At 45.2% G+C, this 25238-nt stretch overlaps 1 protein-coding gene across 1 annotated transcript; it reads right to left on the bottom strand.

Moving 5' to 3' along the window:
- Positions 1-3493: 3493 nt before the first annotated feature.
- Ccdc126 (coiled-coil domain containing 126) lies at positions 3494-24505 on the bottom strand. The gene is given in 3 exon segments (NM_001109232.2): positions 3494-5271; positions 10822-11217; positions 24414-24505. Coding segments are annotated over 2 exon segments (423 nt in total). The 5' UTR covers positions 11060-11217; positions 24414-24505; the 3' UTR covers positions 3494-5086.
- Positions 24506-25238: the final 733 nt, after the last annotated feature.

The following is a 25238-nucleotide window of genomic DNA, read 5'->3' as shown; positions in this document are numbered from 1 at the left end:
ACGTATAATAACCTAACAGACCGTAGATGACCCTCTTGCACTGATTCTCCTTGTAACACTTTGCTGGGCTTCGTTGGGCTTCACTGATACAGTCTTTGCTGAACATGCCCTTGCATTGTTTCACTTTGCTTTCTTCATTGATAATTGCTTGCAATGACTCCACAGAGAAAAATGTATCAAAAGACTTCTGGTGTTATTCTGAAAAGCTCTCAGGGAGAACTTTCCCTCGGGATGGAGACCCTCCAACTCCAAAGACCAGACCGAGACACCACAGGATGCAATCAGCAAGAGGATTTGGTTTATTGTCGGGATACACAGGCACAGGCACCTGCGGGCGCTTCAGTCACTCAGGGGACTGGCGCGCCCCACGGAACCAAGGATGGGCTTTTATAGGATTTTGGGGAGCAGAAGCAAGCATACAGAAGCAGATGCATGGTTACAGGGATATAATTGGTGGATTCTAATATGGCAAGGGTTTAGCCCGGGGACAAGTTTCCTAGCTACCTTCCTGAAACATAACGGCTGACTCGGCCCCCCAAGGGTTCAGCCCGGGGGCAAGTTTCTTAGCTACCTTCTTGGAACATAACGACTGACTCGGCCCCCCACCAGGGTGTGGGACCTCTCCTGGGGCTTTTTTTCATTGTCAGGTGCTCAACCGAAGTCGTCCTGTTGCCAGGCCTTCAACCAAACATATCTTGCTTGGCAGCCGCTGTGTACTCAGTGTTCTAACCTTTCCCTGAACCAGTCATCTTAAGTACAGCCTTGCAAAATGGCGTTACTGCTGATAAGCTGGGGTCTTTCAATTCCAACTGCTTCTTGCTGCTTCCAACAACTTGTGCCAGTTGGAGCCTCAAGATTTCTTCTGGTGGAGCTGTAAGGTTCGAAGTGAGTCTTTTTTTTTTTTTTTTACCTGACCCCCAACTCTCAAAGTGAGTCTTAACTACCAGGGAGAGACCCCAAGTGAGACCTGAGAACAGAATTCAATGCAAATGCAAGAGCCCTCTCCCCCTGCGAGTCGGAGTCAACCTTCAATCAGCCTCTCATGGTGAGTTACCTGGCTTACCCTGCCCCCAACCAACCCTGAACTTTCTAGCCCAGAGGCTGAGTTGCCCCTCCCCCAAGCATATTCCACATATAATCCAGACGGTTTTTGCTGCTCCTCTCTCCTTTCTCTTTCTCGTCTATCTCTTCTCCTTCCCCTTTCTCTGCCTTTCTCCCTTTCTCTTCTCTCCCCCGCCCCTCCCAATGGTGACTTCCCTGGCCTTGGTACTTGAGGCCAGTGAACTCACCAGCTCAAGAGAAGCTTCCCAATAAACGTGCCTTTAATAGATCCTAATCTGGCTCGAATGGGCTCATTTCACCAGCCGAGAAATAGGCTATCAAAGATTTGATATTATTTTTTAAAAAGAGGTGGATCTCTGTGAGCTCAAGGCCAGCCTGGTCTACAGAGCAAGTTCCAGGACAGCCAGGATTACACAGAGAAATCCCTATCTCAAAAAAAGGAAGGAAGGAAGGAAGGAAGGAAGGAAGGAAGGAAGGAAGAGAGAGAGGACTTGTGTAAGACATGGCCTCACACATGCTAGGTACAAACTCTACCACTGACATACATCACCCAAGTTCAAATTTAAAAATATATCTATATTTGAAAAGAAGATTCCCACTTTCAGCCTAGATGATACAATAGGAACTCCATTCACTTCTGGTAGTTGGCTGAATAAACAAACCCCAAATCACTGGAATCTGTGCATGTTGTCATGTTACAATGGACTGTTAAAAAAGACTTTGTGTTGCCAGGATCTGGGGATATTGTCCCAATATCCAGAGGACACGGAATGTAACTAGCAGGAAGCCTGGGGAGGCAGGAAGGAGGCAGTGGGTATCCTACTGCACTGCTGGCTTGGGAATGGTAGGTGGCCATGAGCCAGAAAATGCAAGGAATGGAGCGGGCAAGTCTGAGACCCTTGGCCTTAAAGGCTTGATGGTTCTCTGGAACTCTCTCAGCAAGCAAAGCCTGCGGGTTCTCTCCCTGGCTCTTCAGTCTTCTACCTTACTCCTACCTCAGGTCTGCTTTCGTGACTTCCACCATATTCCCTCCCCTGCCCCCACCACGCCCTAGGCTTGCTCAGCTGCCCGTTGCTGCTATAGCTGCTATCAAGTTTGCTGCTATTCAGGAGGCAGCTGCTGCCCCTGCTCCCACTGCTGCCACTGCTGCCCCTGCTCCCACTGCTGCCCCCGCTGCCACTGCTGCCCCTGCTCCCACTGCTGCCCCTGCTCCCACTGCTGCCCCTGCTCCCACTGCTGCCACTGCTGCCACCAACCACAAGCTTTGTCGTTCCACCTCACATTTGGTTACCCATCAGCCACAGGTTTGCTTCGAGGGCTCAGAGTGCCAGATGCCAGATGTCACTGCTGCCCTGGTTTCTGATGCTTCCTTCAAGTCACCAGCTCAACCCACAGTACCAAAATTCAATGAGAAAAGACGTCCCCAGAGAAGTCTTTCATTGTGCCTAATGTTGCAAAACCAGAGGTAGCAGTTACCTTTCTTATTACCTGAGCAAAATAGCTGACAGCTTGAGGGAGAATAGGTTTGTTTGACTCCCAGTGTTACAGTTCACCATGCAACAGGAACAGGAGGCAGCTGGTCACACAGTGTGTGCAGTCAGGAAGTGAAGAGAAAGGAATGCTGATGTTCAGCTCCTTTCTCCTTTATGCACTCTACGACCCCCCAAACCATGGATCGGTGCCACACACTCAGGTGGTTCTTACCCCCCTCAATCTGTTCCGGAAGCAATCTCATAGATAAACCCAAGGGTATGAATCCCTAGTGATTTTAAAGCCAGTCAAACTGACAAATGTGGTGGTTTGAATGTGATGTCGCCTATAAATTTCAGGCATTTGACTGTTTGGCTCCCACTTGGCTATTCGGGAAGAATTAGGAGGGATGGTCTCGCTGGAGGAAGTGTGTCACTGGTGGTAGGCATTGAGATTTCAAAAGATTCACACCATATAGAATTAGCCTCTTGTACTTCCTATCTGTGGGTCAATATGTGAGCTCTCTGCTACGGCACCAGCTACCCTGCCTGCTGTGCTCTTTGCCATGATGGCCTCTTATCCTCTGAATCATGTTTCTATCAGTAACAGAAAGCCTTGATGGCTTATATGTGCACCAGTCATGGCAGTCCCTCTGTGGGATCCCTCTGACCTATGTGGAAATGACTTCAGTTATCTACAGTTCAGTATGGTTTATGACAACAAAATGCCTGGTACCTCACACTGTCATTTGAGATGCTGGAGGGAACACAGCACAATCTGGCTAATCATGACTGCTGTTTTTAAAAACGTGTTACAAGCCAGGTGTGATGTGCAGGCCTTTAATTCCAGCAGTCAGGAGGCAGAGGTAGGCAGATCTCTTTGAGTTCCTGGACAGTAAAGACTGTTACACAGAAAAACCCACCCTGAAAACCAAAACCAAATCAAAGCAAAAGTACACTTGTGAATACAAACAATATATTTTATTTCATCCATGAAATCAGATGCTCAGGACGCAGAGACTGAACAGTACTCCAGAATCTACCTAGCAACGGGACATCATTTCTTCTCATAAAGGTGCAGGGAAGACATTTCAGAAAGTTACCTTTCATGAAACAATAGATTTCTTATACTTATTTTAACAAAATATTACAATCACTGCTACTTTTGTGGTAGCATTATAATAATGAAAAATATCAAAAACTAAATTCAATTTAGTCTAAATCTAGAGGCTAGCTGCACGTAAGCAGTTATTATATAGAATAAATACTACGAAATATAGAATACTATATAGCAACTGGACTTGCTACCAAGGCTATTTAAATAAAGACATGTTTTATTCCATTGTAGAATTAACCAAGTCAAGATTTCTTGTGCTGTATACAGTAGCTGTTTCTCTAAAAAGATAAACAATCTTCATAATTTATATTTTAATGTTCTTAATTTTGTAAAGTGGTCATTATACAAAAGGAATAGCTAATCTGACATTTCCTAACACAGGATACTCTTAAATAACATCGACTCACATTAATTTTCCAAGCAGTTTTGTGCAGCACAAATAACATTTATTATATACATCTGGCTAAAGTCCTCAAGTCCTTTCCTTCCTCCACCAAAATAACCAAAGAACATTTACCAAAATATGGAAACGATGTAGGTTCCTAGTAGGAGAAACAGTGAATGGTTTTTACATAGCATCTGCTCTGTTGGCCAGGCTGGCACTGAGCTTGCAGCTCTCCTGCCCCAGCCTCCTGAGTTCCATGGCTACAGACATATGACACTGAGATTTACTTTCAAATCAACAACCATGATTGAGAAAAATCATGCACATTTGTATTTCATCATAAAAATATGTATTATTCTGCAGAATATATGTAAGAACTTTTACAGTATGAGATTAGCGATTACTCTCACTTCTTTTAAATTGTCCCCGATGCTTAGCTATGGACAGTGGCTGCTACCCATCTCACAACTACATTCTTACAACTGCTATTTTTAAAAATATACAATTAGCCTTCCGTTATTTTGAAGGATAGTGCAAATGAAGACATTCTTTGGGTCAATTTCAAACCATGATTTTCAACATGACTTCCTCTCTCTGCTCATAATCTGAGTAACAAAATATAGCTCGGGAAGTAAGCATGTTCTCTCCTCACAGGGATATTGCTGAGTGCAGGAGACAGGATGAGTCAAACATCATTGTCCACTTATCTGACAGACATGTTTAAATAAGTATTTATAGAAAGGACTCCATGTCTTTCTGGTGCTTTTGTTTCTTGATCTCTGTACAGAGATGACCTCCCTGCTTACCGTATCCACCTTGTTACCGAATTCCTGTTAAGTATACTGAACTGCATTAAAGAGCTTTGTGTCAAAGCAAACTAATAATGCCTGCGGTTATATACACAGAATTAGCATCCTATGAATCCAGCAAGCTCCGTGGAAATGTGGAGAGCTCTTATTGTCAAGTATTACTCTGTCCTAGGCAGCAGTTTAAGAGGTGTCCTGCGAAGGATGTAATCCACAGTGGTGTTGCCATGCAAGGTGGCCTTCGTTGCTATCTGACGCTGCCCGAAACACTCGTCCTTTTGTTGGTTGTTACCGGCACCAAATTCCCATTGGTGCCATTGGTAGTGTTGGTTGCTGACCCATTCACAACAATATAGTCGACCTTGCTCTCCAGCTTCACCAAGCGCTGCAAAATGTCATCTAAGAGGACTGCGATTGTTCTCTTCAGATCGGCTGCAAGGAAAACATCGGAATCGATCATATTAAGTAGCAATAGAACACTTAATATTTATGTCTTTACAGTTTAAGGGGAAGAGGTAAACAATTATCTGGATGTCTGAAAGAAAATGTGCTACAGAGAAGATACAGAGTGTAGTGGTTTGCCCTGGAGTTATCTGTATTTTTTTGCTAATTCCACTGCCCCAAGGACAGCTGCCTAGTCAAGGACTCAGAACTCAGGTGACTTCACCAGAACCACCTCTCCATTGAAATTTGTAAAGTACAGGTGAGGGGCAGGTACAGGATAGAAGGAGGCCTGTCATTGGAAGAGAAGGAAGGAAGGATGGATGGGAGATAAGGTTGAAGGAAGAGGAGGAGATGAGGGAGAAAGGAGAGGAGACGGAGAGAGGGGAGAAGCCATGGCAGGTGATGTTAAGATTCTGCTCTGTGGGTTGGGGATTTAGCTCAGGGTAGAGCGCTTGCCTAGGAAGTGCAAGGCCCTGGGTTCAGTCCCCAGCTCCGGAAAAAAAAGAACCAAAAAAAAAAAAAAAAAGATTCTGCTCTGTGTATTTACAGGTTGTTATCAATGTACCTAAGGGATGGATGGTACTGGGCTTTGTATGTTTAAGTGGGCAATTATATCTTACCAATTGGGTCAAAGATTATTGCGTTGTGTGTTCTTTTATGTGAGGGTTTGAGTGTAGGAAATTGTATGTCTGGGATGTGTTTCCACCAAGATATCTAGCAGATATCTGGGACACCACAGTGCAGGACCTAGAGGGGTAAAAGACACCAATACATTTTTTTTATTTTTATATTTTTACAACAACAACGGAGCCCACACACGGAAAGCCTAATCACTCATGACCACACCCAAAGCAGAAGAGTTTCAAGCAGGTCAGGACTCCCCACTTCTGAGAGCAATGCATCAGACTTAAGGTCTAGCTCAAAACATCGGCCCCTCTGTAAGGAACACATTTACCCTATTTCTTACTGGTAAAATACGTATTTATTTTATGTGTGTAGGTACTTTAGCTACATGTAAGTCTGTGCACCCTGTGTATGCCTGGTGCCCTAGAGAAGGTAGTGGATTCCATGGACTGGAAATAAAGACGGTTGTGAGCTCCATGTGGGGGCTTCTGGGTTCTTGGGAAGAGAAGTGAGCCCTCTCCTGGGACCCTACGCTGAGTTTCTTAGTTGGGTGTAAGAAGGCTGGACCAGGCAGGTGAGGGACTAGTGAAGGCAGAGAAGGGGAGCCTCATAAGCAAGTGACCCGCACAAGCCAGACCCTGACACTGCAGTGGGGAGAGGGGTGGGGAGCCAGCACACAGCGGGGCCTGCTCTGACCTAAGTTTTTCTTACAGGCTCAGCCTCTGGCTCCATGCTGAGGACAAGGGCAGAGGCTTTGGACTTTGCATTCTTGTTTGTCTGCAGGTGCTACTGCCTGGCCAGCACGAACCGTGAAGCAATGACTGGCAAACACTCCGTATGCGTGAGAAGTAAACACCAGACCCACGAAGGATATGACATCCTCACCTGTGCTCCACAGAGAGAGAAAAACATCTAACACTGAGACCGTGACAGTGGGCCCCCCACCTGGGGTACAACCATCCCAGTGTATCCAGAGAGGACAGATGGAGAGGGTGGTTCTGATGCTTTGATCGGGTATCTGACACAGGATCCCAACTGGATCCTGATCTATCAATAAAGATGCCAGTAGCCAGCGGCTGAGTGCAGAGCAGGACACTGACAGGATGCAGAGAGAAGATCAGTGACCTCTGGCCACTTCCCTGACTGGGCCTGGGATATCAGGGAAAGGATTGGGAGTGTCCAGTCATTGAGTTAGCTAAGGCATTTTAAGAAAAACTGGTGTGTGTGTGTGTGTGTGTGTGTGTGTGTGTGTGTGTGTGTGTGTGTGCGTGTGTGTGTGTGTGTGTTTTCTATTTGAGGATCAGAGATAGGTTCTGGGCAGGTACACACCTGTGACCAGCCGGGAACACAGAGCAGTTTAGACAAAACTCCTGCAACAGACAGAGAACCCCAAACTATCCACAGCAATTAGTTCAGCAGGACTCCTCCACTGCTTCATGAGCCCTAATCAAACTCCACCCACCCATCGAGACCCCGTCCTGAGCCTGGACTGGATGGTCCAGTCCTACGGTCCTGGCCTCGGCCTCTCAGCTCCTTCTTCAGCTCTGCCTCAGCAGGTTTCTCGCAGGTCCTCTCACAGAGATGCTCAGAGCCTGTCTAATTTCCAGGAACTAGTTTCTATGCGCTGTCACCTCAGTCTCAGTGAGGCCTGTCTGAACTCTGTGTCACCCACCTTTGGTAGCTGTTCTGAAACCTACACACAGTTGTGAAGGGAGATGTGTCATCTGAGGGCAGGCAAGGTGGCTTGTGGGTAAAACTCCTGCCATAAAAGCCTGAGAGCATGAGTTCAATCCCCAGCATCCACATTAGGAGAAAACAGACTCCTAAACCTTTTCTCTGCCTTGCATGCACACACACACACACACACACACACACACACACACACACACACACACACACACCCACAGTCCCAAACACGGTGATACACACAGCATACAATACACATACACACAATAATAAACTAATTTTTTAAAATATGTGATCTGAGTGTTATTCACAATTAAGATTGGAATAAAAGACCTCACTGTTGTCAGGACAGCTGGAACCATCTGGAAAACTGCGTCAATAAAACCAACAAAACTTGTGAATTTACCCTCGCTGTGTAAATTCTGACCTTGTGGAAAGACACACTGTGTCTATTGCTGACGCGGCACACTCCAGAGACCTGGCCGCGGCCCCAGGCCTGCGCCTAGTTCTAATTTTAATTTCTTCCAGAAAGACTCTTAACCTCTGTGGAAGGTGGAAGGACATTAGTACAGATTTCCTAGCTAGGAACAAAAACAAAGAAAAAAGAAAAGAAAAAGAAAAAAAAAAAAAGGCTTGTTCTCTCCTGACTCGCCCTTCATGTTTCTCAGAGGCTTTGCACAGACATTAGGGACTCAATCCTGGCAATTGATACACAGCAGCCGACTAAGTTGGTAATTGTGCTATTATCAGAAAACGTGTGAGACAGACACACACCTCTATGAATATTATTAATATCAGCAAATTACATTATAATTCAATGGGAAGTTCCCAATTTTATGTGAAATTTAAAATTTTTCAGAAAGAAATGGTGGGAAATGGTGGATAATGCTGATTAAAAGATAAACGGGAACTGCAGTGACAGACCCAGGGTTAAGAATGCTGGTTGAGGGGCTGGAGAGGTGGCTCAGCGGTTAAGAGCACTGACTGCTCTTCCAGAGGTCCTGAGTTCAATTCCCAGCAACCACATGGTGGCTCACAGCCATCTGTAATCAAGTCTTGTGCCCTCTTCTGGCCTGCAAGCATACATGCAGGCAGAAAGCTGTATGATGTACACATAATAAATAAACAAATGTTTAAAAAAAAAAAAAAAGAATGCTGGTTGACCTTCCAGAGGACCTTGAGGTCAGTTTCCAGCACGCATTACCAGGTGGCTCACGGCAACCTAAACTCCAAATAAACCCTTTCCTCCCCAAATGGCTTTTGCCATGGTGTTTTGTTGCAGCAATAGAAACCCTAGACTATGAAACAAACCCTCATCTCAAAAGACTGAAGGTACGGGGCTGGGGGAAGGTGCGATGTCAGCAGCCACCTGTCCTCGGCCTTCACTTACTGTGAGACAGAGTCTCACACTGTACCGAGCTACAATTTGCCAATCCAGTCAGACTAGCTGGCCCACGGGCCCCAGGGATCCCATCTCCACCATCCTAATGCTGGGGCTACACCATGCCTGGCCTTTTCTCTCTAACGTGAAAACCATAAATGGGACATCTGTATCCACTCCTCCAAGGCTCAGGAAATAGTGCTGAAGACAAGGGCAGAAAGAATGTAGGAGCAGCCTTGGGATGGCATGCTACTGCACTCTTGAGCGCACAGCCATTGTGACATAGCTGTGGGTAAGGCCTTTTCTCAAGAGGCAGCGTAAACATCTCTGCTGAAAGAAAAGGGCGGCTTGAACATAAGCAAACGAACACTCAACCAACAAACTTACTACAGAAGCTCAATCCCAGTGCACTCAGGCTGCAGGAAAACACTGAGTTCAAGGTCAGCCTAATTTATAAACCAAAAACCTGTCTTACAAGCAAACTTAGTTGGACACAAGCCCAGTTAATAAGGTGTTACCCATCTAGCATGCACAAAACCCTAAGTTTGACAACACATAAGCCAAGAGTCGAGGCACAGGCCTGTAATCCAGTACCAGGTAGATAAAGGAAGATGAGAAGTTCAAGGCCATGTTCAACTACAAGGTAAGTTCAAGGTCAACCTGAGACTCTGCCTAAAAATAAATAATTAAATAAATAAAACAGCCTATGGTTATACCTTGGTTTAGAGTGTGTAGTGGTTTAAATAGGAAAGCCCCAAGGACTCATGTGAGGGAATGTGTGGCCCATAGGGAGAGGCACTGTTAGGAGGTGTGGCCTTGTTGGAATGGGTGTGGCCTTGTTGGAGGAAGTGTGTCATTGTGGGGATGGGCTTTGAGGCAGTATTAGCTCAAATCTGACCAGTGTGTCTCAGTCTCCTGCTGCCTACAGATGTAGGACTCTCAGCTCTTTCTCCAGCACCATGTCCACCTGAACATTGCCATGCTTCCTGCCATGATAATGGACTGAACCTCTGAAACTGTAAGCCAGACCCAATTAACTTTTCCTTTATAAGAGTTGATGCCTCTTCACAGCAATGAAACCCTAATTAAGACAGTGTGCTAGCCTAGCATTATGTGAAGGCCCTGGATTTGATTCCCAGCACTGAACGAACAGGCTTCATTCAGACTTCCTAGCCTCCCATCTCATCTAAAAGGAAGAGAAAAGACTGGCAGCATAGAGCTTGGAACAAGCCAGATGTGGTCCATGCCTTTAATCCCAGGAATGGGGAGGTGGAGGCAGGTGGATCTCTGTGAGTTCATGGACAGCTTGGTCTACATGGTGAGTTTCAGGGCAGCCAGAGCTGCATACAGACACCGTCTCACAAAATGAAACAGAAAACTTAAAACAACAGGACTCTGAGCTATGAAAGAGAGAGCTGCAGTAAGCAGTGTGGTAACTATAGGTAAGTCCTGGTTCTTGGGACTTAATAGATGTGTCCATTTGATGTTTTTATATTAAGAAGTCAAAAGAATTAAAAATCTAAATGTATAAGCAAATATAAAACAATAGTACTGTTACATACTCATTTGTAAATGCATATATCTTATGCATATATATTTTAAAGAGATGAATGTCACAACTTCTATAATGTATTTAAAATACAATGAATTTTGTGGAAATATTAATAACGTAATTCTGGGTGAGGAATATATAAGTACTGTATTTCTACTTCCCATTTATTCACCTGTAATTTTTTTATAAATCAATTTATAAAGCGCACCCATGGCTGCTGAGGTCCCCTCCTGTGAGTGCCTTTACACAGGAATGAGCTGGGAGGGAGAGGACAGGAGACATCTAGGGCTCTTACCATAGCCTGCCATGGACGCACCCCCGTCCACGTCCGCCGTGCTCCTGCTCTCCTCTGCCAGAGCTTTCACGTATCTCTTGCTTAAATCCAGGATCTGCTCTCGAAGCTTGACGCTGCTCTGCCGCTGCGGCTGTTGCAAAGTGTAGTGAAGGAGCATCAGCCCCCAGATGAGTCCAAACACCAGCAACAGGAAGCTCAGCTTCTGGGACATGTTTTTTCTTGAGATTGTACGGAACATGTCTGATGAAGGACGCAAACAGACCTGATCGAGGAGCAGTAACGGGAAACAAGACGACACCAAATGATGGAGTCTCTTGGGAGGAGAGAGGAGGAGCAGCCGTCTACTGCTGTCTGCCCATCTTCGGCAGGGCTGTGTCTGCTCTCACACAGCTGTACCTGAAGAACAAAGGGTCAGTGAGTGCCACCTGCACCAGGATAAACAGGGACAGCCCCACTGCTGCCCTCCTGACAGCTGTCTCTGCCACCTACCAAGCTCCCCGGTCCTTTTCACATCTTCTCAAAATTAAACTAGAAATAAATGTAAACTTGTTACTAGCTGGAAATGTGCCACCACAGTCATAAAATTTTGAATGACTTCTCATCCGTCACAAAAGCCATTGATAAGTTTGACAGACAATACAAGATTCTAAGTTCTGTCTGTCCAAACACAGCCCACCAGCACCAACACAAAGGGGATTCCTAAAGGAAACAGAGACAGGAGTGTAGGTATAAATGTTAGAAATGATGAAAAGCAAATACAGAAAATCAAAATGCCTGGCTAGCAAGAATTCCCACAATAAAATGTGTGCCGACATCTGAACGTGCCACTAGGTGATATTACTAATGAGACTGAACGAAGCATCTACCCTAAAATGGAAAGTAATCAAGTGAGGGTTAAAAAAATCATAAAACTTGGGTGAGAATATAAAAATTAACGTTTATAAACCACCTACCCAAATGCTCAGGAAATAAAGCTCTAGCTTCACCACCCAGAGCAGGGGGTAATGGAAGTAAAACGCCACAGTGCATTTCCCAGGAGTGCTCCACAGCTTACTGACAACAGTCCTCGGGGATGCGGCCACTTCTGCAGTGTGAACAAGTAAGGGTGCCCGCCTACCTACAGGGAATAACCAGACCCAGCACGACCTACTCTGAGACTACAGCTAAAGGCGAAGACCATACGGTACTGTAAAGGTAGCAAGGCAGACGCCGGGGCGCACACAGACAATCCGGCACAGGGGAGGGAAAGAGTGCGGCGAGCTCTAGGCCAGCCTCAGCCGCATGGGTGTCAAGTCAGTCTCAGCTACACCGCAAGACAAACAAATCAACCCCAAGCCAACTCTCATTCCGTGCATATGGAGTTCTGCGCGGGGATGCTCTCTTGTTCTTCCTTAGAAGAGGTACTTTAGAGTCTTTGTTTCATTTGAGACAAGCTCTCCTACGCATCCTGGATGGCCTGGGACTCAATGGGTACATCAAGGCTGGCCTCGAACTCACACAGTTACATGTTCTAATGGAGCCGCAGCTTAGACTGTGTATCCTTAGCACACATGAAAGGACTCCCCAGGGAGTTCAAAGATGGGTCGGCATGACCGCAAAGCCAGAGACAACGTGACACCACTGGAGAACCGGGAACAGGCCAGCTAGGTGTTTTGGCAGATAGAAGAGTGCAAACGCAGCCCCGTGTAAAGTGCAAGGCACTCAACTACCAGCCGCACGTTTAAAACAGTGTGAGGACAAGCACAGAGCAGAGTGGCATGCTGTGTGTTCAGAACCAAGGCTACGGTGAAGCCATGTGTGCAACACGGGATAAACACAGCAACAAACACCTAGGGTTCAATACGCACTTAGTTCTGAATTCACTTCCAGCTGCTGCACATTGAGAGAAACCTTTACTGTTTCCCAATTTATTAAAAAAAAAAAAAAAGACTCTTAAAAAGTTACTCAATCCCAGATGACTGAATATAAGATCTGACTTCACCATTAGTCAGAAAAGAGGCCTTCATAAATGCAAGAACATTCCAACCTGGACTCCACAGAGTATCTGCTCAGTCCTAATATGGGGAAAATCCAGGTCTCCTCTCAGGGTTCTTTTTTTTTTCTTTTAAAAGGTTTATTATATGTAGGTACACTGTAGCTGTCTTCAGACACACCAGATCTCATTACAGATGGCTGTGAGCCACCATGTGGTTGCTGAGATTTGAACTCAGGATCTCTAGAAGAGCAGTCAGTGCTCTTAACCACTGAGCCATCTCTCCAGCCCCTCCCCCTTTCTCAGGGTTCTTAATCTTATTAATAAGAGATTTTAAAAATGGACCCAGAGGAAAGTCCGGGGACATCTTTATTAGCATTTAATCGGAAAACCCCAAGGGCAGGCAAACTGTAAATCTCAACAGATTCGTCTGAGCTAGCATGAAAGTTAGACATATAACTGACAAGCAGCAATATGATGGGGGTGGGGTGGGGGTTGAGGAGACAGAGGGAAATTCAAAGTGTTATGAAAGCATGCTGAGAAAAGAAGAGAATGAAAACAAGAAGTGAGAGCTTTCTGACTGATTCAGAGCAGCCAGCAGGTTCAGGAAGCTGTGGTATGGAGCTAATGCTCAAGGGGCGAGCTTTGGGTAGGAAAGGTACAGTGTCACACTGAAGGACTGATTATTACACCTATCACCTTACCGTGTCTCCTTGACCTCCTAGGCTCCTTCCATGCCCAACTGGAATGTTAGGTCTCACCCAGGCCACAGATACTATTTTCTTGATCAGGAGTTATTTTACTTTACATCCTGATCGCAGAACCCCACCCCCAATCCTTGAAGCATCCCCCTCACATAGGCCCTCCCTCTGCACCTCTCCCTTCTCCTCGAGGAGGGGAAGCACCCCCTGGATGCCAATCTACCCTGGCACATCAAGTCACTGCAGGACTAGGCAAATCCTCTCCCACTAAGGCCAGACAAGGCAGCCCAGTTAGGGGAACACCATCCATAGGCAGGCAATAGTCAGGGACATCTTGCTTCAGTTACTGGGGGACCCACATGAAAACCAAGCTACATTTCTGCTACATATGTGCAGAAGTGGAGGTTCTAGGTCCAGCCCATGCATGCTCATTGGTTGGTAGTTTAGTCTCTGGGAGTCCTCTCTCCTGGCTCTCCCTACACCCGAACTCCTGCCCACCCTAAGATCCTTCCCATCCCCTCTATTACCCAGATCCAGCCCTGTATCCACCTCCAATGACTACTTTATTTCCCCTTCTGAGAGAGATTCAAGCATCCTCCCTTAGGCCCTACTTGTTGGCTTCTTTGGGTCTGAGGATTACAGCACGTGTATCCTGTACTTTATGGCTAATAACCATTTTTTTTCAAAGTAACCAATTAATTTTTTATTGTTTTCTATTTGTATGTTTTGCTTTGTTACATTTTTTTTTTATTATTAACTTGAGTGTTTCTTATTTACATTTCGAGTGTTATTCCCTTTCCCGGTTTCCGGGCAAACATCCCCCTAGTCCCTCCTCCTCCCCTTCTTTATGGGTGTTCCCCTCCCCATCCTCCCCCCATTGCCGCCCTCCCCCCAACAATCACGTTCACTGGGGGTTCAGTCTTAGCAGGACCAAGGGCTTCCCCTTCCACTGATAACCATTTATTTATAAGTGAGTAAATACCATACATGTCCTTTTGGGTCTGCACTCAGTATATTTTCTAGTTCCATCCATTTGCCTGTGAATTTCATGATGTCATTGCTTTTAGTAGCTGAGTAGTATTCCACTGTGTAAATGAACCATTTTCTTTATCTATTCTTTGGTTGAAGGTCATCTGGGTTTTTTTTTTCCCCATTACTGGCTATTACAAATAAAGCTTCTATGAACATAACTGAGCAAGTGTCCTTGTGGTATGGTGGAACATCTTTTGGTTATATGCCCAGGAATGGGATAGCTAGGTCCTGGGGTAGAACTATTCCCAATTTTCTGAGAAACCACCAAAATTGATTTCCAGAGTGGTTGAACAAGATTTCACTCCCATCAGCACCCATCAGCAATGGAGGAGTGGTCCCCAAGCTCCACATCCTTGCCAGCATGTGCTGTCCCTTGAGTTTTTGATGCTAGCCATTCTGATGGGTGTGAGGTGGAATCTCAGGGTTGTTTTGATTTGCATTTCCCTGATGACTAAGGATGTTGAACATTTCTTTAAGTGTTTCTCAATTATTAGAGATTCCTCTATTGAGAATTCTCTGTTTAGCTCTGTGCCCCATTTTTAGACTGGGCTATTTGGTTGTTGGAGTCTAATTTCTAGAGTTCTTTATGTATTTTGGATACTTGCCCTCCGTTGGATGTAGAGTTGGTGACCATGTTTTCCTAATCTGAAAGCTGCCTTTTTGTCCTTATTGATGGTGTCCTCAGCCTTGCAGAAGCTTTTCGGTTCAGTGAGGTCCCATTTACTAATTGTTGACCTTAGACCCTGTGCTATTGGTGTTCTACAGGAAGTTGTCTCCTGGGCCAATATATTCAAGGCTATTCCCCACTTTCTCTTCTATTAGATTTAGTGTGTCTGGTTCTTTGTTGAGGTCTTTGATCCACTTAGCCTTAGTTTTGTACAGGGTGATAAATATGGATCTATTGCATTTTTCTACATTTATTTCTTCTCTTGACTATACTCAGCCTCTAACAGAACGAAATGCCCACCTCACAGGGATTTGGAGGCAGACAATAATGATGAGGAAATCTAGTGGTGTCTCCTCCGTGATTTCTCAAAGTAATATGAAGACATTTATTATGCAGAGTGAGTGCTTGGTGTTGTATCAGATACACACAGTGAAGGTTTTATTCAGCCACAAAGAAATGTAAGCTTATGTCACTTACAGGTAACGGCGGAACTGGAAATCATTATTAAGTGGGACTGGCCAGTCTCACAAGAACACTGCCTGTTCTTCCTCGTAGGTGATAGGTAACTTTAAAAGAAAGGAAGGAAAGGGGGAACAATTTGAAAAAAGAAAAATGAGGGAGGGCAAAGAAAGTGTAAAGATGAGAAAATATGAAAAAGGGCGTTCTCCACCACTCCGTTCGTGTATGGTAGTGTCAACGACTCCCGCTGCCCCGCACCGCTAATACACACTGATATGAGAAAGGGAAAGAAGGGACAAGAAAAGGTTTAAGAATAACAAAGGTATGAGAGGCTAGGAGCATAGATCCCGCTCTACACTGGGGCTCTAAAAGAACATCAAGGAATAAAGTGTGAATGGACAACACAAAGAAGAAGACACACCCCAGAACTTCCCAAGTTAAAAGGATGTCTAGGAACCACTTATGCCTGACCAAGGGCTGGAAGTTCCAAAGTCCAAGACCTGAGAATTAGCCTGAGAACCACAAGCAATTCCAAGCAACACAGGAAGAAGTAACTTGGTCTTTAAAGGTCCTGGTTTTTAATGATGTGTTGGTGAGCATTCCTACACTGTGGGCAGACATTCTCCCTGCCTGAGCTATGCTCCCAGCCAGCATCAGTATTTAGAGTTGCCACTGCTTTACGACGGGTTATAATACGGCCTCCATCATGCCTCTGAGCCTTCACAAGGGCTGGCATTACAGATATGTGCTACTGTGCCTGCTGCTGCCAATACCTTTGAGAGAGCACTAGGTTAGTCCTTAATGTATGGCAAAGTTAGAGAAGAACACTGCCCAGAATCTCAGATCTCTTCTCGAAATGAAGCAGCAACAAGATTTGCAGGGAAGGTGTTAAAAGTCCGAGTTATAAGTCAGATTATTTGGTGTTACATCAGAATCCCGCTGCTTGAGAGACGTAGGGATCTGTGACCTTTATCGGAACACAAGTTCTTACCTCCAGAGTGGCCAAGTCCCCGTTCTTACTGGGCAAGAAGAAAGGTGAAAAGCCAACCCCACTGAACCACTTCGGTGTCAACACGAGCACACGTCCCCATCCTCTGGGAGTTATATGTATGCGTTCATATAGAAAGATGAACAGACAGGAGTTTGAGCTTTCAGTAACTAACAGTAAGTTACTTACACTCCTTCAGTGATTAGAGAAGGAACAATTATTAGCCTCACTTAGGAAAAAAAAAAAAGAATTGTAGGTATACATTTTTCTAACCTACTTTTAATAAGGGTTCAACAGCTCCTCTAGCCGACCACCCAACAGAGGTAAAAGAGAAAAGTTATTAGGATATGGGGGAAGTGGACCTGTTCAGAAATAATTCTTTGGGGGTGAGCTTGGTGATTATTGGGCAGCAGTTCAGTCCCAGTAGCAGACACCAAATATGACTTAGCAGGTACAGCCTAGTCATCTCGGCAGGCAGACAGCAGGCAGCTGTGGTTCAATCCTAAAGAAACTGCCAGGCTCGCCAACCAGCCTGAGGCAAGGCCACTAAGGCTGAAAGCTACCACAGGAACCTCACAAGCAGTTCTTAAGTTTCTCTCAGTGGCGGCATTAACACAAGTTGAGCTCGACAAGGCTATGTAATGAAGAATAACAATGTGGAGCAAAACTAACCAAAGCTCAGAGCTCGTCTCCTGCTGTCTGCAGGGTCATAGTTATACTCCTTCATCAAGCATCCTTTCACATGTGTGTTTCATCAAGACATCCTTTCACCTGTGTCTGCTTCAGGAAAACACTTTCACGTGTCTGATTTAGCAAGACGTGACAGGAAGTTTGAACTTGCAGCAACTAACAGTAATTTACTTACATGCCTTTCACCTGTGTGCCCCAGCAAGCATTTGACATAACCGACTTTCCAAAGAACTAGAAGTTTCCATTTCAGAGGACTCGATGTGTTTTTCTGTATGGTGGTCAAAGCTTCAAATGACAGCAGAACCTCCACTTTGACGCTGCCATTTTCCATTTTATGTTTCAAGTACTGGCCCTCTGAAAGCCAAGAGTCACTACCTAGAAACCTGGCAGGTTAACACTATCGAGAAGGTTTTCTGGGCTACCACCATATAACAGTCTTTTGCCAGCCAAAATTACAGCAATCTAAAATCATCTTTTTTCCCCCAGATTACTAATACCATTTGTAGGGAGCCATTCTTGATCTGTCAGTAAAGAAAGTCATGGGCCAATTGCTAGGCGGAAGGGAGAGGAGGGACTTCCGGGGCCCTGGAGGCAGGCAGAGGATGCAAGGAAGGAGGAGCAGTTAAAGAGCCATGTAGGATCCCACACATGCCACTCCCACAGGCCAGTGGTCAGGGGAGTTTAGCAACTGAAGTTTAGGCCAGGCGGAGAGATGGAGATAAGAAATCGGTAAGGGCACGCTTTTCCAGGTGGGAGATAGCAGCGCCCAGCAATTGTGCCAAAAAGGGAAGTTAAAATTGAACAACTGTGTGTCTGGGTCTTTTAGCCTTGGATTCAAAGGAAGACGGGAGGGGGTTGGTAGCATAGCCATTTCCCAGAGCAAAGGCAGGTAGAGCGTAAAACTACACTCTACAACCATTTCCATCATTATCCCCATTTGTTTGGTCTAAAATAACTTTCTAAACATCCCTATAGGAAAGTTCCCAACTGCAGAAGATCCGAAAGGAAACCAGAAAAAAATTAGAGGGAAATAAAAGTCTAGATACTACTATATGCAGTTTCATTTAATGTGTGAAGGAGCTTGGTTTATTCACTCATCTGTTCATCCATTCAGTCATATTATGTATTAAAGCACCTACCATGTGTCGGGAATTGGCAATGTGAAAGGTGGAAGTAGGCTTTCTGTTTTCCTGAAGACCAGGCCTTAGCAGAAGTGAGACAATAAGGCACTACTCTGAATAAACAGAAACAGAGGCTGTATCTGATGAAGTCTGCATGAGGTATGGGCTAAGGTAATCCCTCAGAGGGGTTAGCAACTGGTCTACCAACTACAAAATCTAGTCCCAATTTCCAACCAACTAAAACTATTAACATTTGTTTCTGACCAGAATCTTGAAGGAAACTGCTTTTCCTTACTCTTGGTACTAGCATATACAGCAGAGCTGAAGAGATGCCTCAATGGTTAAGAGCGCTTGCTGCTTTTTTCAGAGGAAAGGAGTTCAAGTCCCAGCATCCATGTTGGGATGGCTCACTGCCTGTAATTCCAGCTATAGGAAATTTGAAGCCCTCTTCTGGCCACCATAAACATGGGCAAATAGACCGGGACACTGACACTAACACACACACACACACACACACGAGTGCAAAATAAATCTTTTTTTAAAAAAGCAAACAAATGTAGGGGGTGGTTCTGATGGGGAATGAATGCTGAAGGTCCTGTTCCCCAATTGATCCTTGATCAATCAATAAAGATGTTATAGGGGTAAGAGGCTGGAGAGCTGGCTCAGCGGTTAAGAGCACTAAATGCTCTTCCAGAGCACAACCACACGGTGGCTCACAACCATCACCATCTGTAATGGGCATCTGATGCCCTCTTCTGGTGTGTCTGAAGACAGTGGCAGTGTACCCACATACATAAATAAATCTTTTTTAAAAAAAGATGCCAATGGTCGGGCAGAAGAAGCCGGACTTCCAGTTTTCCCACAGTCAGGCTAGCAGATGCAGGAGAGGAGAAAAGAACTCACCATTCTTCAGAGGGAGAAAGAGCCACCAGCCATGTGAGATCTTAGGTGAAGTAGCCATTGGCCGCTTCCCTGACTGGCCTGGGGTGGCAGGCAGGAGATTAGAAACTAAGCTGAGGGAAGATTTAGGGTGCTGAGCTGGGAGTGAAAAGAAGGGTGCACTAGCCAAGGAAGGCTTAGAAAAGCATATTAAAGATAAGTTAGAGAGAGAGAAAGAGAAGGGGGGAGTGTGTGTATGTGTTTGGGGGGAGGGGGGCTCAAGCGTGTGCACACATGAGTTTCATCCTCAGATCCGGTGGCTTCTAGACAGGGGAGGAGGGATGGTAAAGTGGGATAGTAGAAACTAACTATGCAAGCATATAAGCAGGAGAGGACTCACAAGCCCTTGTAAGGCCTTGTCTGGACAAACCAAAGTAAAAACACAAGAATATATCTGTATCCCACAAGTAAACACAGGAACAAAGAACACAGCTTGCAAAGCAATTCCTTCTTGCAGAAACCAATTCAGTAAGAACCCAAACCAGGCTGGCAAGCTCAGGGTTTTTATTCCGACACAGGTGGTGCCTGTATCTTTTCCACATTGGCTGCGGTCCAATCTCACAGTCTTTCCCAATTGACTAGTTTTAAAAGAATCATGCAAAGAGAATGAAGGAAAGAGGGAAGGAATCTGTTATCCCAGGCTGTCAAGTTCTGGGGGATGGGGAGAGGCTGCCTTTGTACAAACAAATATGGGGAAGTAAACTGTTTGCATAAATATTTTACAAGGTGGGAGAGATTAGAGGTGTGGGAGATTTGCAGAATTTTGGCCCTATCCAGGCTGTCTACCTCTGATAGAAAAAGACATTTTCCCCTCATAGGAAACCCCAGGCAAAGAAAGCCTGGATGTCCCATTTCTTAGGCGCTTATCAGGCTATCTGGCAACATACAGGATCAATAATGACCTGATGTGATGATCTTTACAAACACAACACACAATTTGTATTTTCTAACAGGAAGAGGATAATAGGAAGTGGGGTGCAGAACAAAGTCTAGGGAACAGTTCCAAGAATGTTAACAGAAAACTGTTACTAGGTATTTTAAGCACAATGTGTCAAACTCTAAAAAAACCGTTTCCAAAGGAGTACAGACATCAGGCAGCAAAGACTGGCAGAAGTTTTTTTCTAAATTTCTCTATTTGTTACAGGGTTTATTATCGCCACTCCAATTTATAAAATCTCTACAGGAAGCAGGGGTAGTAGTGCATGGCACAGTCCAGTACTCAGGAGACATAAACAAGATCTGAGTTTGACAACAAAAACAAACAAGAAAACTTTAAAGTGGCGATTCTCAACCTCCCTAAGGCTGTAACCCTTTAATATAGTTCTCATGTTGCGGTGACCCCCCCAACCATAACATTATTTTCCTGTTACTTCGTAACTGTAATTGTGCTACTGTTATTAGTCATAATGTAAATATCTGATATGCTACCTTTGTGGGGGTCACAACCCCCAGGTTGAGAACTGCCGCTTTAAAAGACAGCACTGTTCAAAGCTCTCTTACACATCTCGCCAAGCAGTACACCATGCAAATAGCCAAGTAGTTAAGCAACATTTTAGTGGTTTCTCCCTAGCCCCAAAGCAGAAGATAAACCTGTTAAGCCAGCTTTATTAGAACAAAAAAAAGACAAATAACCATGAAATACTCAAACCAGAATTAGAGAAAAGGAGAGCACAGAGGGAGTCAGGACCATCTAACAATATCCACACTCTCAGCTCAGGACCCCACTGCTTTCCAAAAGCAGGGAACAAAACAGGTAACTTGCAATTAGCAATGCTTTAAAAAACAAAACAGAAATCAGAGAAAAATGTACACAGTACAGATTTTATTTTGCAAAATGTTTCTTGGTATCTTTATTTTTACATACAGGCATGCATGCATGCATGTCCACGAAATCTACAGATAAAAGATTTCTTGCTGAGTTTCAGTTTTAAAAAGTATTTTTTAAAAATAAGTGCCTTTTAAACTGCCTGTCGTGGAGTATTTCCATATAATTTTTACGCAAGCACTCTAATAGCAACTGTAATGTTAAAAACATTAACAGATGGCTAATCCTACCTTAAAATCTCTCATTCAAATCCCATTTCGCCTTGATTCAGTGCTACTTTCTGTGCTGCTGTAATAGCTAACAGAGGCAAGCACAGCTGCCCTCACTCTGCCTAAGGTGCTATAAGAATCATACCCACCTGTCAGTCAGAAGGACTTCACAGCCAGAGAGGCAGAGAACAAAAAAGATATGCTGTGCCCACAAGCACTCAGAAGTACACATAGCTCTCTCCGATCCAGATGCAGAACTAAAACCAGACTTAGCCCTGGAATGGAATTCCTGGGGTAAATGTCCATTCCTAAAATATTTTCTCTACATAATACCGCCCGAAGCAAATATGTGGTGGAAAAAAATTAACATAGGCAACAGCTACCAACTCTATAATTAGGTCTAAACTTGAAGATGCTTAGGCCTGGGGCTATATAGCTACTGAGTTCAATCCCCACTGCCAAGAACTAAAGATAAAATAAAATAAAACCTACTGCCTTGAAGAAAGCTACACAAGAGTTCCTGATAAGGTGACACACAGATATCTTAACATTTTCAGATGGCATCTTGGAGAAGAGAGAAGCAGCGGCAGTAAAAATTATAAAAATAGATTATTTTAAAAGCATGAATAAAGTACCCGAAAGCACTCTTGCCTGGTGCCGCACAGTTAATTCCAGCAAGAGGGAGGCAGAAGCAGTGCGAGCTCTGCGAGTTGGCGAGCAGTTTGATCTATGTAGCAAGGTCCAGTCCAGCAAGAGCTATGGTGAGATAGGGTGGGGGTAAAGTGAGGCTAGGATTAAAAACAGGAAGCACTATATCAAAAGGAAAGTGCTTAATCACTGTGCTATAGTGAGTGTTTAATCTAAAACGTATTATGCAGCATCAGATATTTCAGTCACAGACTGAGCTGCTCAGAGCCTTAGCAATTCATAACTACACCCCTCTCCACAGCATGGGGCACCCTTGCCAGGGGCCTTCTACATAAAGAGGCCAGAGAGAAAACAACTGCTGAAGCAGATGAATTCATGAAGAGGAAAAATGAAAATGGGTTAGAGAAGTGAGACCCCAGCTATAAGTGAGCAGGTGAGGTACTCAGGACCCCCAGGAGGGAAGGGAGAAGAGACACAGCAGAGACATGCAGCCCAGGAGAGTGGGTGCTGGTTGACAGGGATCCTGATCTCTGCAGCTTCCTAGCTCTTTCCCGAGAATCCCTTTTTATCAGGATGGATGGCATGAACTGAGAAACCCAGAGGGCAGGGAACAAGGACACAAATAAACGAGTAAGGGAATTCATATTTTTTCCCTTTATGAAAATGGATGTTTCAAGATCCTTAGCATTGAAAGCCTGAGATAAAGGGGTCCCTGGAATCAATCTGTTCACTACTGTAGACACAGAGAAAGGAAAACTGCAGAGAAAGCAAAGCTAAGGTCATGCGGATGGTGGCAGAACAGGACGAGAATCTTCTCCTCTACTGCACTCAGTAACGCCAGGAGAAACATTCTCCTCAGAATGAGTGTTACGGTTTGTACAGTCAGAAATGTTTACATGCACATGGCTTTTTCCATAACTCCCAGTTATTAACTGTGCCTGTTCTATCGACAATGCATTAGAAGGCTCCCCTTTCCCTAGAGGTCTTATCACAAATAAATCATCAGGCCCACCAGCTCCACTGTCCCATTTCAAAACAATAGTTACTCAATTATTTCACATATTGCACAGTGGTGTCTCAACTCAAAATAGTATATACAGGGCAGACACCTTAAATGAAAAGGAAATTCAGTTAAAGATTTATAAAGATTTCCTTGAAAACCCAATGTCAGTAACATTGAGAAAGCAAGGGTAAAAACAACTGACGGAACCTGGACACGTTGGAGTCGTTCCTGATCAGATTGACTACATTCACTCAATGCATCTCCAGACAAAAACTACAGCTTGGGAACAGAAATCCTAAGTGAGTGTAGGATGATGGTGGCTCATGCCTTTAATCCCAATACTAGGGAGGCAGAGGCAGGAGGATCTCTAAGTTTAAGGCCAGCCTGGTCTACTGAGTGAGTTCCGGGACAACCAGAGATAACACAGAGAAACTCTACACAGAGGGAGGGAGGGAGGGAGGGCGAGGAGAAAGAGGAGGAGGAGGGGGAGAGGAAGGGGAAGGAGGAAGGGTTAGGGAGAGAGAGAAACTGAGAAACTGAGAAACAGTACAGAAAGTTGACATAGAGGAAAGCTGCAAAGGACCTGGATCTGACGGACAAAGCCTTTAATCTCCTTTTAAGGGTTTCCTATGGGACCAGGCTAGGGAGGTGGGGGAGGTGAGTCCTTGTACAGCATCTCCAGAGCTGATCCCCAAGAAAGCAGAGTCATCAATTTCCTTAGAACATTCTCAGCCATCTTAAAGGGGCGAAAATTAAGAAGCAAGCATATCTTAAGGAATTCTTTGCATGTAAGGAGTAAAATATAAAGTGAACACACAACCTAGAGTGCTAATGATTAAACAGAAGTCCACACACTTCAAATCATACTTAAAACATCTTTTCATCAAATGAAGAACTCAAGGTGTAATAGTTTATTATTCATAAATCTAACAACTTAAAACTATGTGTGATCTCCATCTGCTGGATGAAACAAATGGGCTTGGAGCCAGTGATTAGTCTGAATGAAGCAGCAGGCAGCGGGACGCCAGGGTTCGAATCCTGGCTGTCTTGCCATTCAATTGCCACCGACTGCACCTACAGCAGATAAAGTTCTCCTCACTAGCCTCCCAGGAGAAGAGTTTGGCAGGTTTAAAAGGCATTTCTCGTCCTTCTCCTAACGAGAGACTTGAGCTGTCAAGAGCGGAGCACAAATGAGCGCGGCCGCGGGAACTGCCCATCCCCACAGAGCACGGCGGATCCTGGCCCGGCGGTCGAGGCTGTCAAAGTAGCAAAGCCGGGGCCGCAGGGACACCGCCTCCCGCCTCCCGCCTCCCGCCTCCCCAATCTCCTCCGTCTTACCTGGCCTGCTGGTTTCCCGTCAATCATGCGGGCCGCTGCCGCGAGGCTCACAAACTGGAGCTACAGCCACAGCCCGCAGCGGGCGTCCGCGGCGCCGCAACAGCCTCCGGGCCAGAACGGAGGTAGGACCCGGAGCGCTCAGCACCCGGGGACTCTACTCCCCGTTTCCGCTCCGCCTCCCGGCCGCCCTTCCCCCACTCTCCGCCCAGGGCCCGCAGCGCGCGGCATTGTGGGGGATGTAGTCCCGCCTTGAGGAAAGACCGCACGTGCTCTTGGCCCGGGGCTCAGGGCGACGCGGTTGCTTAGCAACTAAGAGGCGCAGCAGCTGCAGTGCTACTAGAGAAAACGCTGCACCCAATTCTCCGCTAGCGGTGAAGCATCCTACTACCGATTTTCCACTAGAAAAGCAACCTCTAATGCTGTTGTCTAACACTAGAGGGCATCCTTGTGTTGAGTCCATTGTGCTCCTGAAGGTCCTCACCCAGGGCAATAGGATAAGAAAAACAAAAGAACTAAAGATTAATAGAAACAAACTATCCTTTTCTGGGGACTGGAGACCTATCTCAACAGTTCAGACACGTTGCTGAGAGACTTGAAGGCCAGAGTTCGGTTCCCAGCTCCCACATCCAGAGGTTCATAATCTTTTGGAACTCTAGCTCCACTTGGAGCCCACCGGCTTCTGGTCTCTGCAGACCTCAGCACATTTACACACAATGTCATGAATACAAATAAAGTGTTTTTAAGATATTGTCCCGGATGGTGCAATTATGCATACACACGACAAATACAAAACAACCTGTAGACAAATTATTACAATTAATAAGA

Source organism: Rattus norvegicus, chromosome 4 (genome assembly GCF_021556685.1).
Source record: "Rattus norvegicus strain SHRSP/BbbUtx chromosome 4, alternate assembly SHRSP_T2T, whole genome shotgun sequence".
NCBI classification, from domain to species: domain Eukaryota; kingdom Metazoa; phylum Chordata; class Mammalia; order Rodentia; family Muridae; genus Rattus; species Rattus norvegicus.
The sequence above is the reverse complement of the archived record's forward strand: the minus strand, read 5'-3'. Positions and strand labels throughout refer to the sequence as shown.